The sequence below is a fragment of the Leopardus geoffroyi genome, chromosome E1, assembly GCF_018350155.1.
Source record: "Leopardus geoffroyi isolate Oge1 chromosome E1, O.geoffroyi_Oge1_pat1.0, whole genome shotgun sequence".
In the NCBI taxonomy this organism is placed as follows: Eukaryota; Metazoa; Chordata; class Mammalia; order Carnivora; family Felidae; genus Leopardus; species Leopardus geoffroyi.
The window spans coordinates 61,019,283-61,033,291 of record NC_059330.1 but is presented as its reverse complement, the minus strand read 5'-3'; the positions used below and the strand labels follow the sequence as shown (position 1 = coordinate 61,033,291).

The 14,009-nt window shown below is 49.5% G+C and overlaps 1 protein-coding gene across 1 annotated transcript in view; it reads right to left on the bottom strand.

Moving 5' to 3' along the window:
- Positions 1-14,009, bottom strand: part of FOXK2 (forkhead box K2) — a 65,283-nt gene that overhangs the window by 15,160 nt on the left and 36,114 nt on the right. The window contains exons 2-6 of the mRNA XM_045489993.1: positions 13,497-13,691; positions 9,982-10,129; positions 7,272-7,418; positions 1,185-1,378; positions 199-374 (exon numbers count right to left, since the gene is read on the bottom strand). Coding sequence (XP_045345949.1) covers positions 199-374; positions 1,185-1,378; positions 7,272-7,418; positions 9,982-10,129; positions 13,497-13,691 — 860 coding nt within the window. The remainder of the gene's footprint in view (positions 1-198; positions 375-1,184; positions 1,379-7,271; positions 7,419-9,981; positions 10,130-13,496; positions 13,692-14,009) is intronic.

The following is a 14,009-nucleotide window of genomic DNA, read 5'->3' as shown; positions in this document are numbered from 1 at the left end:
TAAAACAACGTTCACTGTGTTTTGTTTTTTGTTTTTTTTTTTTCAACACTCACAGTACTATTAGTTTTTCAGAGCTTATAACACTCAGGTATTATGCAGAAAGTACCAGGTACAAAGGAGCCAAGGCCACTGCTGTGTCCGCTGAGGAGCCTGGCCCGCCCCCACCCACCACGCCTGCCCCCTCTCTGCGAGTCTCACCTGGTGCACTCTGAGCAAACCGTGCCTCCTGGATGACGGCCAGTTTGGGCTGTGACGCGCTGGGCTCCGGCTCCAGGGGGGCCGGGGAACCTTCCCTCGACAGGCTCTCGGGGGTCTGGGCACCACTGGAGTGAGCAGACAGCACTCCAGCGTGATTGGGAGAGGCTGGGGCACTTCTGTGTTACAGAAAAAAACACAGTGGATTTTCACAGGTCCAGCACTCACCACGCTGCGTCATCTCAATAACGTGCATTTTGAAACTGTAACGGCCATTTGTCTTCTGCCACCTGACTACAGTTCTGTGAGCTCTACTTTCCCTGTGAACGCCTGTGACCGGAGATGGACCTTCTGTGAGACTCACTCAGCTGTGACAGCCAGTGTGCCTGTACTGCGCTAGGCTACTGGGGCTCCGTGCCCACACGGGCTGCACGGCCGTGGAGCTGCACTGGTGCCCTCCCTAAGCAGCTCCTGTCCACGGGCAGCAGGAGCCAGCGGTGTGCAAGCAGGTGGGGGCCCGAGACTTACATCCTGGTCCTTTTTTTTTGTTTAGAAACAGAGCATCTATTAATGAAGCTACAAATGTATAATTTGAAAATCAGGCCATTAACATTATATAAAACAATCTTGAGTTTAAGCCGCTAAAATACAGCTTGGAAGAGCTGTTCATGTGTCAAGGGAAAGGAAAACACACAGCTCATCAAATGCCGACCGGTCGTGTTAACAATGTGCAATGAGTTCAGTGAGGCCACAGCTGCCACGTGGGAGCGGAGTGGAAGTAAAACTTCATCGCCAGTCTCCGCCGTTTCAGACTGCCGTTCAAGAAATGTGCGGGCAGCATCCGACACTCTTGTTCAAATCCCCATCCCCACATTTAATCACACCGCATTTGGTAGTTCCTTCACTGTGAAAAGGAAAACTGACCAACACATTGAAGGCAAATTTACTAACCAGTAAGTGAGGTCTTTTTGTTTGTCTTTTTTCCTTACCTAGACGAGAGCGGTCCCAGAGGGGTTCTAAAGCAAGGCACGCCCCTAGGCCGTCTTTTCCTAAAAGCCTGCTCTATTAATTTGCTTTCAGAGGCAGGGTCTATCCTCCAGAATGAGCCTTTGCCTGGTTCTTCCTGGGAACGTGGTACTTTGATGAAATACCGATTCAGAGAGAGATTGTGGCGAATTGAATTCTATGAAACATAAAAAAATACGTAGAATTCATATATTTCTTTGCTGAGAAATGAAAATGTGCCCCAGTTTCAGTGCCCTGCAAAGCAGAGACCGAGGCATGCAGCCTTTGCAGAGGGCAGACGACTTACAAGCAGCGCTGTTCTGGGAGGAGCCGGCCCTCCTCCGGAGTGAAGGAGTAGGGGTGCGACCCCCCAGCCAGAGGGTCCTGGAACGAAATGGCAGAGGGAGCACCAGGGGCAGGGGGGCGGGGGGATCTAGGGAACAAAGAAGGGGTGGGCCATCTAAACCACAGGGAAGAAGGCAATTTCCATCTCTCCCCCAGGTAGGAGGCCAAGGACCCTCACTGTAGTCATCTCACCTTTCCTGCTTAGAGACGAACAGAGACAAAATAAGCCAATCCTTTAAAATACTTTTTGAGCACGGAATTAGCTTACAAGAATCTGTCACAGCCATCTAAAATGAATTAATCCAGTGCAAAGTGTTTGGCAAACCAGCAAAGGATAAAGACGAGCTAAAGGTTGAGACGTATTGTCGACACCATCTTCCAGTAATAAGAGCACTTTGCAAAATACTTCCATACATGTTTTTCAATGTGATCCACCAAATAATCTGACGAGGCACAGAGAGGAGGTTTCCCTCAACTTCTGCTCTATTCTTTCCATTACAAAAATCTTGGCTCACAGCTTACAGACAGTTTCAGGAAAGCTCCCCACTGCAACCTGCACGACTTGCCAGCACGCCTGATCCCGAGCCCCTCAAACCAGAGTCAGCAACAGCTGGACAGAAGCCATGCATCCAAGTTATTTCATGTATTTACACCCATCTTTAAAGTTAGTAAGTTAAACTACTAAAGATTCAAAATGATGGTAACTCACAGTACAATTTCGGGCTATCCCAAAATCATTCCTAAATTCCCCAATTAATCTTCTAAAGGAACTCCTAGCCACAGCCTGAAATCCTCACTTGCCAGAGGTGGCTCAGAAATCAAATGTATCAAATTCTACTTTACAACCCAGCTAGGGGACCGCTCACCTACCACAACCAGTCACAGGCTATGGCTGTGACCACAGCACCACGCAAGCCCGTGGAAGTCCGTCTCCCTCACCAGCAACACGCAGGGGGGCAGCCTAGACTGTCTGTGATTTGTGGAAGTGTTTATAAATAAATGCATTACCTGAGACGTAGAATATTTTATTTTATTATTTTTTTAATGTTTATTTAAAAAAAAATTTTTTTTAAACGTTTATTTATTTTTGAGACAGAGAGAGACAGAGCATGAATGGGGGAGGGGCAGAGAGAGAGGGAGACACAGAATTGGAAGCAGGCTCCAGGCTCTGAGCCATCAGCCCAGAGCCCGACACGGGGCTCGAACTCATGCACCGCGAGATCGTGACCTGAGCTGAAGTCGGACGCTTAACCGACTGAGCCACCCAGGCGCCCCTAATGTTTATTTTTGAGAGAGAGAGAGAGAGCGAGATCGTGACCTGAGCTGAAGTCGGACGCTTAACCGACTGAGCCACCCAGGCGCCCCTAATGTTTATTTTTGAGAGAGAGAGAGAGAGAGAGAGAGAGCGCGCGAGCACGCGCTGGAGGGGCAGAGAGAGGGAGACAGAGGACCCAAAGCAAGTACAGACCCTGACACGGGCTTGAATCCATGAACCGTGAGATCATGACCCGAGCCGAAGTCGGATGCTTAACCGACCTGAGCCACCTGAGAGCCCCAAGATTTAGAACATTTTGATAACCGCAGATACTTGTTATTATGTTTCATCAGAGGTTTAGGGATTTACCAACAATACCTTTCTACTAGCTCTTCCAGAAAAATCAAACTCAACTACTACTGGTGCTTCCGCCAAAGAGAGAAGACGATCTTCCTCTGATTCCTCAGACGTTTCTGTGCCGTAGAAGGTAGACTCCAAGACTGTGGTTGAGAAAAGCAAACCCAGACCGTGACGCCACAGGGCCCTCTGGCTGTGAACAAGGCAATCCTTACGACTGCCATGGAAGGGTTAAGAGGTCCTCCGACTGTACTGTGGGAGGGAACCTGGCTACCTGGGCAGCTTACAAGTGAACAACATGGGAGGTGCTGAACCCCCACGTGAAGGCTGGAACTGCACCGAGAAGGTTAATGCACGTACTGCTAGGAGGAAAAAGGGAAGCTGGCTCAGGGGGAGTCTGGAGGTAGGAAGTGCCATTTCAGGGGACTGGGACACTAGTATTTCTTCCCACTGATAAAGGAGAACAGGACGGGGCGGGGGGGGGGGGGGGGGCTGTGGTTCCACGACCTTCATGCCACAGACAAGCTGTACGCAAGTTCCTAGGTCAAGGAGTCGCTATTTTCTGTCCTGAAAATGTGACAGAAGCTACACTATGCACCGTCACAACAGGGTCTAACAAGCCTATGGAACAAAGAGGCCACGATTTTCCAGCCAACAAGACTGGAAATGCTGTGGAAGTCATTCCCATTATTCTTCGAGATACTTAATGCAGACACAAAGTAACTATATTTCTAAGGTCATTTAAGGCCTTTGTAATTTGATCAAGCCAAGCTACAAACACAAAAACCACGCTGGCTCGGCTTCTACTGATTCAGAAAGTATTACATGCAGAGAAAAGGCAGGTTATTACTCTTTAAAACTAAACAGGAAGAAAAGGGTCTGCAGTACTGCACACATTCTCTTCCCCCCAGACCCTCCCCTCACCTCACCGAGGCTACTTCCCACAACCCGTCCTCCCTGGGCGCCAGTCCCTCCTCCCTCCTGTCCCCGAAGGCAGCTCCATCCCTGCAGATGACCCGGACGAAAGGCCCAGAGCTGGTCACTGGCCTCCGGCCTCTGTAAGCACCCCCAGCACTCCTGCCCAGACCTAGTTTCTGTCGGCCCCACTCATGCAGAGTACTCCCTCTACTGAGGACTTGTAAAGAAACTGATAAGAAGGGAACATGTCAGGACCTTCTAGAAGCAGAGTTCAAGATACAGGGTGAGAGGAGCCCACAACACGCCCTCTACTTTAAGAAACCGGCTCTGGTCCTTTCAGAGGCCCAAAGGCCCAGAATTCAAGTTTTCTAGTTATAACAAATACCTCAATTCTGGGCTGGGTAAAATTATAATTATAAATCATAAGAAAACATTTTGGCATAAATATGCAACCGAAGGAAAGAAACATGCCATCTTCCCAGATGCGGTCACAATTTGTTTTATCCCAGAGTTTCCTCTGGACCAATCGAGAAGCCTTGCCAAAGGCAGACAAGGCAAAATACCCGAAGCGAGCCTGGAAGGCAGCTGTGGACTTCCTTCAGGTGCTCCAAAAGGCACAGGTCTCCGAGGAGCAGATCAGAGTCAGGGCCAAGCCCTCGGGCCCTGCTCGCCCTGCTCCGCCACCTCCCTAACGCCCTAGGGGAGGGCGGGAGGCAGTCTGGATACCCGCATTTTAAAACTGGGCTGTTCTGGGGCGCCTGGGTGGCGCAGTCGGTGAAGCGTCCGACTTCAGCCAGGTCACGATCTCGCGGTCCGTGAGTTCGAGCCCCGCGTTGGGCTCTGGGCTGATGGCTCAGAGCCTGGAGCCTGTTTCTGATTCTGTGTCTCCCTCTCTCTCTGCCCCTCCCCCGTTCATGCTGTGTCTCTCTCTGTCCCAAAAATAAATAAACGTTGAAAAAAAAAAATTTTAAACAAAACAAAACAAAAAAAAAAACTGGGCTGTTCTACAAGACCGTCTTCCCCCCTACTCTCCACACAAAGAAAATCAGAGCTGGCTTTTATGAGACAAGGTTGCAAAAGGGAAAGGCTTTTTTGCTTTAAGCCGAAAGTGAGGACATGGGAAGAAGGTCTCATCCATACACAGACTTCAAGCGCAGTCACTCTGGGAGGGGCAGCTCAGAGAATCTCACGACAGAAAAAGAACACGTGTGGATCAGTACTGGGAACAGCTAAAAGAAATCGAGAGCGCATTCCAAAAATTGAAGGGAGGGGTGCAACAGGAAATCTCTCTTCTGCTAAAACACTGGAGCCAGGAGGGCCTTACACAGGCAAGGCTCAGTCACCCTTCTGGGCCTTGATCTAGACACAAAAGAGGTTTCGATAAAAAGCAGCATCGATGACAGCTAACAGAGAGGGGTGCTTGCCCTCCAGCAGCCATGTCTGTGACGCTCCGCTCCCAGAGCCAGGAGCGATCCGTGCACGTGGGGATCACACCTGACCTAACTCCCCACAAGACTGAAGCCTGGAGGAGGCCGCCCCTGAGAGCTGGCCTTCGTCCTCCGGCCAGAAAACCATATGTTGTTTGGAAGCAGCTCTTGCATAAATGGATGTTAGGAAACACAGGGAAACACATCACTGAAGGTCTGGCCAGGCCCTTCAGAAACACTGGCTCCCCTTCTGCCCCGCTAACTGACATTTCCAGTCACCAGAATTCTGCACGCGACGAGCTGCACATAACCCCACCCCACTCCTTGACGGGGTATCCTGAGGCCTCATCTGCCCACACACAGGAAACCGTGTTCCAGGAGCAATCACCAGAAACGGACACAGATTATCATTTGGCTCTGCTTCTTTGGTTTGACATTTTATCTGAAGCACAACCTCACTGTCCTCGATTAACATGGTCAGTATCGCAGGGATTTCTTGTCCGATGTGTTGAAGAGACCTGCCAGGTAACTGGAGAGCAAAGGGTTCTCCAAATCCAGCATTTTCCTCACTGCCAACTAAGAAATGCACCTCGCTGTGCACAGGGAGGCAGGCAGGGGGCAGCTGCCCCAGGCCAGGAAGGGAGGCGGGGTCTTATTCTGTACCCTCCACAATCAAGGACCCGGACGTGACTAAAGACCCCTTACAAAGGAAATGTTCAGGATTTGGCTGGACTACTTGTATCATAACGCGTTTGTATGTCTACAGGTAGAAGAAAAGAGTTTTTGCCCATCATTACACAGAAAATGGTTCCCCCGCCACCCCCACCCACTTGGTTATGGTTACGGGTCAGCAGACACATTTTTCCGAGGATCATTTACTCACTATGCCTGAAAGGAATAGTGTTGCCATTCCTGGTTACTTAATGAATTCAAGAACTGCAAGCATACATTTCTTCTTTTCTTATGCTTTTAACGTTCCCTATTTCAACCCTGCCTTTCTCATATGGTCTGAATTAGGGAGGTTCTACCGTACTCCAGCAAGTAGGCACACCTAGCACAGATACACAGAAGAAAAAAACCACACGGTGTAAAACTTTAAAAATTAAGCGAAATTAAAAAGTTAAATAAGGATCCATTATGCACTAATATCCAAGAGTCCTCTGAGGAAGGCTGGGTTGCAGACACCCCAGGAATGATCTGAAAGTACAGGAACACAAGCAGGTAGGCCGCCCCCTCACAGGGCAGCATCGTGTTTCTGCTTTTCTACACTGCCCAACGGGAGAAGATGTCTTTTGAAGAAAGGGTTCGCTGATAAAATAGTTTGGAAACCACCTCTGCAAACTTCAAGAAGCTATGTACGTCAGCAGACGCAGGTAAGGAAGACAGAAGGAAGCCGAAGTAAAGGACGGGCTGGGTTTTTCACATTCCTTTACTTCAGACACAGGAAGTTAACTGCAATGGTCGAAGAGAAACATCTCAAACAATCCATGCCTTTCCCATCCGTGGGGACGGTCAGGGACCGTAAAAACCACAGGCTGAGGTTTTCTTCTAGAGCCACTATTCCTTCTGCTCTGTGTGGAGGAGGTCAAAGCGCGGGGCCAGTGGCCTCTAACGCGTCCTCCTCCCTGAGCAAAAGAGGGTCTCCCTCACCTCGCTCTACCCTTGGCCTGTGCCCAAGTTAAGGAAAGCAGCTCAATTTTCCTCTGTTTTCAATCAGCATCTACTAACTTGTCACAGAAATATTTCATAACAAATCGAAATGGATTTACCTGCCAGCCCTTGTCCGCAGTCCTGTAGTATGGGTAATTTTTAGTGATGTGAGTATAAATCCCATTTAGAGTGAGTTGTTTGTCAGGAGCCATTGTAATTGCTTGTACAATTAATTGTGCATAGGAATAAGGTGGCTTTGAATCATCCTGTATTTAAGTTAAAAAAAAAAAAAAGAGAGAGAGAGATTATTGAGGTTATCAAAATGTTTACTAAATTTACTAGAATTTAGCATTGTTTGTGCTTTTATTTAAAACAATTTTTGGGGAGGCCGCCTGGGTGGCTCAGTTGGCTGGGTGTCCGACTTCGGCTCAGGTCGTGATCTCATTGTCCATGGGTTTGAGCCCCACGTTGGGCTCTGTGCTGACAGCTAGGAGCCTGGATCCTGCTTCGGATTCTGTGTCTCCCTCTCTGCCTCTCCCCACTTGTGCTTTGTCTTGCTGTGTCTCTCAAAAATATATGTTAAAAAAATTTTTTTTAAATAAAAAAAATTTTTAGTATTTATTTCTGAGAGGGAGAGAGAGAATGAGCAAGGGAAAGGCTGAGAGAGAAGGAGACAGAGGATCTGAAGCGGGCTCTATGCTGACAGCAGAAAACCTGATGCAGGCCTTGAACCCATAAACTGTGAGATCATGACTGGAGCCAAAATCGCATGCTTAACTGACTAGGCCACCCAAGCGCCCCTCTTTTTTTTTTTTAATGTTTATTTTTGAGAGCGAGACAGAGAGAAGAGTGTGAGTAGGGGAGGGGCACAGAGAGAAGGAGACACAGAATCCAAAGCAGGCTTCAGGCTCTAAGCTGTCAGCACAGAGCCCAATGTGGGGCCTGAACCCACGAACTGTGAGATCAAGACCAGAGCCAAAGTCAGACACCCAACCAAGCCACCCAAGTGCCCCTAGGATTGTTTGTGCTTTTAAGTGTTCCTGTGAAAATGCTGTTTTCCTTACTATGAAAGTAACATAAATTGACTGAGAAGCATTTGGAAAATTTAGAGGAAACAAATGGAAAAATGCACAAGCAGTGTAAAAAAGAATATTAAAACCACATAAAGAGAAACTCCAATGGCAAAAACAAAAAACATAAGGAAAAGAAAAGAGCCGCCTGACCTCAGTAAAGTCCAGGACAACACACCTTAAAGCACGGTCAGAGTCAAGATGATACTCATTATATGAGGTTTAAAAAGAAGCAACTGAGACATTGCTTAGGGATAAACACAAATGGACGAAAAGAAGACAAGCAGAGGACGGACAGACAGGAAGGAAGGTAGACGTGCCACAGAAAGGAGCGTGGGCCTCAGCTGCCCAGCCCATGATCGGTCCTGACAGCGGTGGGGGGCACGTATTCTATGCAGAGACACTGGCCGCACTCGTAAACAGCTAGTATTTCCTGAACACTTCAGCTGGGCTCTGCCCCAACTACCCTGAGCGGACAGACTCTGGAAAGGGCCAGGCGAACTGGTGGAGCTGGAGACTACTCCAGGCAGCAGGTTCAGAACACAAAGCCTTCCTCATTGTGCTTGTGCCACTGGCTGTGTCTCCTGGTTACCTTTTTTCTACACATTGCTAAAAACTTTTTTTTTATTGAAAAATGTAACACAGATAGCAAAGCCTAGAATACATCCTCATCAGCTGAAAACAAATTTCTGTGATGTGAACATCAGGACAACCAACACTAGGTCAAGAGAGAACACAGCCCACATCCCAGAAGCTTCCATATGCCCCCTGGGCCTGCAGCCTCTACCCCCAGAGAAGCTGCCATTACCTCTGACATTTTGTCATGAGGACAATCTTGCTGTCAACGTTTTAGCATCTAAGAATGCACCCTGAAACAATTTAGTTTTGCCCGATTTTAAACAGGCAACTGTATCAACATGGAACCCCACTGATGGTGCCACTCTGAGCCTCCCTCCCTTGCCCGGCATGCCCCGTGTGCAAGGCTCCTAGCCACAGCAGACAGGTGGTGCACCACTACGGCCGTCTCCTCCATGACGGTGCTGTGTGCTACTGCACAAATGCGTCCTATTTTATACAGATGTAACTAATACTACGCGTTGCTTTATTCTTTTTCACCAAGCATTATACCAACAATACTTCCACATCAGTGACTATGCTGCATAATATTTCCTTGCTTGATCACTCTTAGGGGGCATTCAGGCTGCTTTCAATTTTCTGTGTTATATAAATTTTTGTTTGAGATTTTTGCCATTTCCTTTTAGACAAAATCCTAGAAGGGGCATTACTGGGTCAAAGAACAAAAACATGCAGGGATACGCAGGGTCACAGCGTGTTCAACAACCACTGTCCCAAAAGGGTGTGTTCCTGTGCACATGTGTGCACGTGTACATTCAGACACGAGTGCATGTGCAACCTTCAGCATCTGGGACAGCAGGACTAAACCCTGGGAACGGTTTCCTGGGACACAGCGCTTATCACCGCGTGAGGACCAAGCGATTCTCTTGTCCTCCACTGGTTCAGATCTCAGCACCTGGGCCCATAGCTGACACTGGGGAGCACCCAGTGGTGAATGACCAAAATAATTCATTTATTCTAAGACCCCAACCCCAAGAACCTACTCAACAGGAAGGGACCCCACAACCAACTTGGATCCACACAAGGCCCTGGCAGCGACATTACTAGACATGCAGACAGCAAAGGGAGGACAGCTGGTCACGTGACGGCCCCAGGTTCTGTTTCAAGGCTATAAAACATTTACCTTTGGGCTGTCTCCACCAGAAGCTTCCTTTTCATTTTCTGGCTGGGAGTTGTCGGCCATTAAATTGAGGTCAGCTGGTATCACACGGCCCATTTTGTACCCCGAAGACCCTGCTCCCCGGGGGCTGGATGGGCAGGAGTTTGCAGCACTGTGGGTGGGAAAAAGTGGCTGCGATCAGCCTAATACAGAACATACATCACACCGTGCTTCAAAGACTCAATCTGATTTCAGTGAAAACAAACTTAAAAATTAGAATATCAGCATTTTCTATGGAAAATGGACTCACTAAATTCTCCGTGAAATTTAAGATCACTCCAGGAAACGTGGAAATCAGACCTCTGCTTCCACATGTGTTCTCTTCCAGAATCACAAAACAAACTATCAAAGGAGGTGGTGGTCCGCCTGTTTCACCAGTGAGGAAACGGAGGCTCAGGATGGTTCTGGAACTTACCAAGGACACGGAGGCATATGTAATGGCTCGCAAAGGGACACAGAGCACAGGCTCTGCTCACTCCCTTCCCACCTGGGACATGGCCTCCAGCTACACCAGAAAGGTCAGGGAGAATCCAGAGAAAGAGAAAGGCAGCCGGGCCAAGAACAGGGAACACAGAGAGAGGATGAGGCCACGGATACAGATGCAGATGGCACCAGGCCCCGGAGCACATGCCTGAGTCAGGTCAGTTAGGACACAGGAACCCGTTAAAAAAAATTGTTTATTTACTTACTTTTTATTATTAAAAAAACTTTAAACATTTATTTGGCTTTGAGAGAGCACAGCAGGAGAGGGGCACAGAGAGGGAGACACAGAATCGGAAGCAGGCTCCAGGCTCCCGGAGCCCAATATGGGCTCTATCAGCACAGAGCCCAATATGGAGCTCAAACCCACGAGCTGCGAGATCATGACCCGAGCTGAAGTTGGGACACTCAACCGAGCCATTCAGGCGCCTCTTCATTTATATTTAAAGTTAACTCGAGCCCCACCACGGGGCTCGAACTCACAACTCCAAGATCAAGAGTTACACAGTCTACCAACTGAGCCAGCCAGGCACCTCAGGAACCCATGTTTAAACATGGGTGCCTTTTTTTCACACGGCAGGGCTGGGGTGCTGCTTCCTCATCTGTGTAATGACGAGAGGCCATTCCCACTCGACTGTGGTCATTCACCAAGCTGCACATTTGAGCTCCTGCCCCCGTTCCACGCAGGCCCGTACTTTACAAAGAATGAGCTGCTGCAGTGGAAGGACACCAAAAACAGGACGGGCTGAGAAATGGATCAAGTTACACCCAGAGTGTGTGGTTAGGGATTAGTTGCATTTGGGGGAAAAAAGACAAGTACTGCAAATACATAGAACATTTCTGGAAAAAATACATAAGCAACAGTAGTTACCTCCAAAACCCGGAACTGAACGTGGAGCAGAAGGAAGGGGAGGGGGTGATGTGCTCCGGGCCAGCGTCCCCTGCAGCACTACTGGGCTCTCTACCGTGAGCACGCACAGTGAGTACCTACACGCGCACTCACTGGACAGGTGTCTGCTGAGGCCACGAACGGCTCTTAAAGCACCGGGAAAAAAATCAGGCCTGCACTAAAGGACTTAAAGCCTCACGATGTTGAAAAACAGCTAGCACTTAACAAGTGCTGACGTGGGGAAGGTGAGAGGCCGTATGGGGTGGATGCCGGGTTTAGAGGAGGCCAGTCCGGGGGCACCTGGGCAGTTCAGTCAGTTGAGTGTCTGTCTGGCTCTTGACTTCGGCTCAAGGTGCAATCTCACAGTTCACGGGTTCAAGCCCCGCATCAGGCTCCACACAGCGTGGAGCCTACTTGGGGTTCTTCTCTCCCTTTCCCTTGTTTGCACACACGTGTGCATGCGCTCTCTCTCTCAAAATAAACAAACATTAAAAAAAAAACAAAGGAAAAGGAAAAGGAAAAAAAAGAAGAAAAAGAAAAAGAAAAAGGCAAATCTGCCCCACACATCACACATAAACCATCCACAGTTGGGCTCCCACCCCACTGTCTTGCCCAGCAAGGGCACTATGTTGGTCAGCACCGGCCATGGGGAGGGACGAGCAAGGAAACCAGGATGAAGACAGAGAAGGTGAGGAGAGGCTGGGTCAGGAGCTTTTCTCCAACCACAGTCCCCTTCCCCGAGTGCCCACGCCACTGTCTAGTGCGTCAGTGCGCCCGTCTCCAAGGCTGCGGCTCCCACTGTGGGTTGTTACCCCACGCGGGCAAACAGGGCTTTCTCCTCTTCCTCTGTGAATTCCGAACAGAAATCCGGCCACGTGGTTGCTCTCCGCTGACATAATGGCTATTTGGTCCATGGAGTCACATGCAGACAAATTCAACCAAGTGGGAGAGACAAAGGCAGCTTCCTCAGCAGCGCAGCCGCAGGAGGCAGAAGAGGGAGGGGCCTGACGCCAACAGCAGCGGCTACGCAGGAGGCCGAGCCTGGAGCTGGAGCTGGAGCTGGAGCTGGAGCGGCAGCAGCCACAGCCAGTCCACTCGCCACCCCCTCCACTTACCAATAAACACAACACAGATCCTTCTGGAAGTCCCACTGCTGATGCTCGTTTTTAAGGTAAGAAACGGAAGCGTCTGACCGAGAGGTCGGACACGAGTTTCCCGTGTGCCCTCCCGGGCTCTGCCACACGCAGCGCCAGCTGGGACAGAGCTCATCAGCAGGAGCCGGACTCCAGAGAGTAGTACAGGCATTTGTTCCACACCCAACATCACTCCCTCCCAGCTAAGAGGACACCCAAATACACACCACCCCCTCTTCTAAGCACCAACAGAGTCCGAGGAGACCAGCGCAGCTGAGCCCTGCAACATCACAGCAGAGCCGCACTTCAAGCCCACGAGGCGACCTCGCCTGCTCTAAGCACGCACATCTGCAGGGTCCCGTGGCCGTCCTCGACCTGACCCGCAGCTGCTGTCCTCTGAGAGCTCAGCATGAGCTGACCACTGTGTTCTGGGTTCCGGGTTCTGCACCAAGAGTGTGCCCCAAAGCCGCTGACCTCCACTTCCTGAAGCACCCAGTCTCTCTTAGGACATCATGACAGACACAAGTTTGTTGCTTCACTGCAGTCAAACTCATCAATCCAAAGTACAAATCCTCAGAGTGTACATGAAGTTGCAGCAAACTAAAAGAACTCAAAATGCAAAGGAAAACAGCTCAGAGTTTAGACCAACGTGGCAAATCACAATTCTCTCAACTTACACTCAAATACAGAGAGTATAAGTGAAACAGTCAGGAACGTTTGGGGACTGTGTTTCATATGCAGGAACCTGAGAGCAAAGGGTGTTCAGAAACTGAATGGCAGGTGAAGGGTCCACCTGGGGAAGGAGCGGGTGCTGGCTGCTGTGCGCTCCTGCCCATGACTATGACTTATGACGGCTTCTGCAAGTCCCAAGGCAGGAGATAAGGAACGGAATCGGGACGTGGTCACGTACATCTCAGCATGCGTGCGCCCCCAACCCGACCCTCTGTGACCCCTGCCCACCACATGAGCTGCTGTACCTGATGGTTCCTGTGGGGGAGGGAAGGGGGCTGATGAGGTGGGCCATGGTGTCTGGAATGTTGATGGTCAGGGGCGAGATGTGGGCCTGCACGGGCTTCACTGGGGACTCAGGAGCCTCCTGCTTCTCCCTCTTCTCACTGGACAGGGCAGTGAACGTGATCTTGATGTTTGTGCTTGGGAACCTAAACGTGCACCTGAAAAAAAAAAAAAAAAAAAAGGCCAACTGTCAGCACCTGTCTGCCAGACCAGAGGACACGGTGTCCCCCCTAAAGCAAGACAAAGAGCCCAAGTGTCCCCAAACGCACTGGAGCCTCATCTTGTGGTGAAGAAGCCACTGAGAAAGTCCACTTCGACCTCACCCTGCGTGTCATAAACCACTTAATGAAGCCACAAAAAGGCATTTCATGACTTTAAAACACTAGTAAACAAATACATTCTTTTTTAAAAATTTTTTATGTGTATTTATTTTTGAGATAGAGAACGAGAGTGCATGTGAGTGGGGGAGGGGCAAA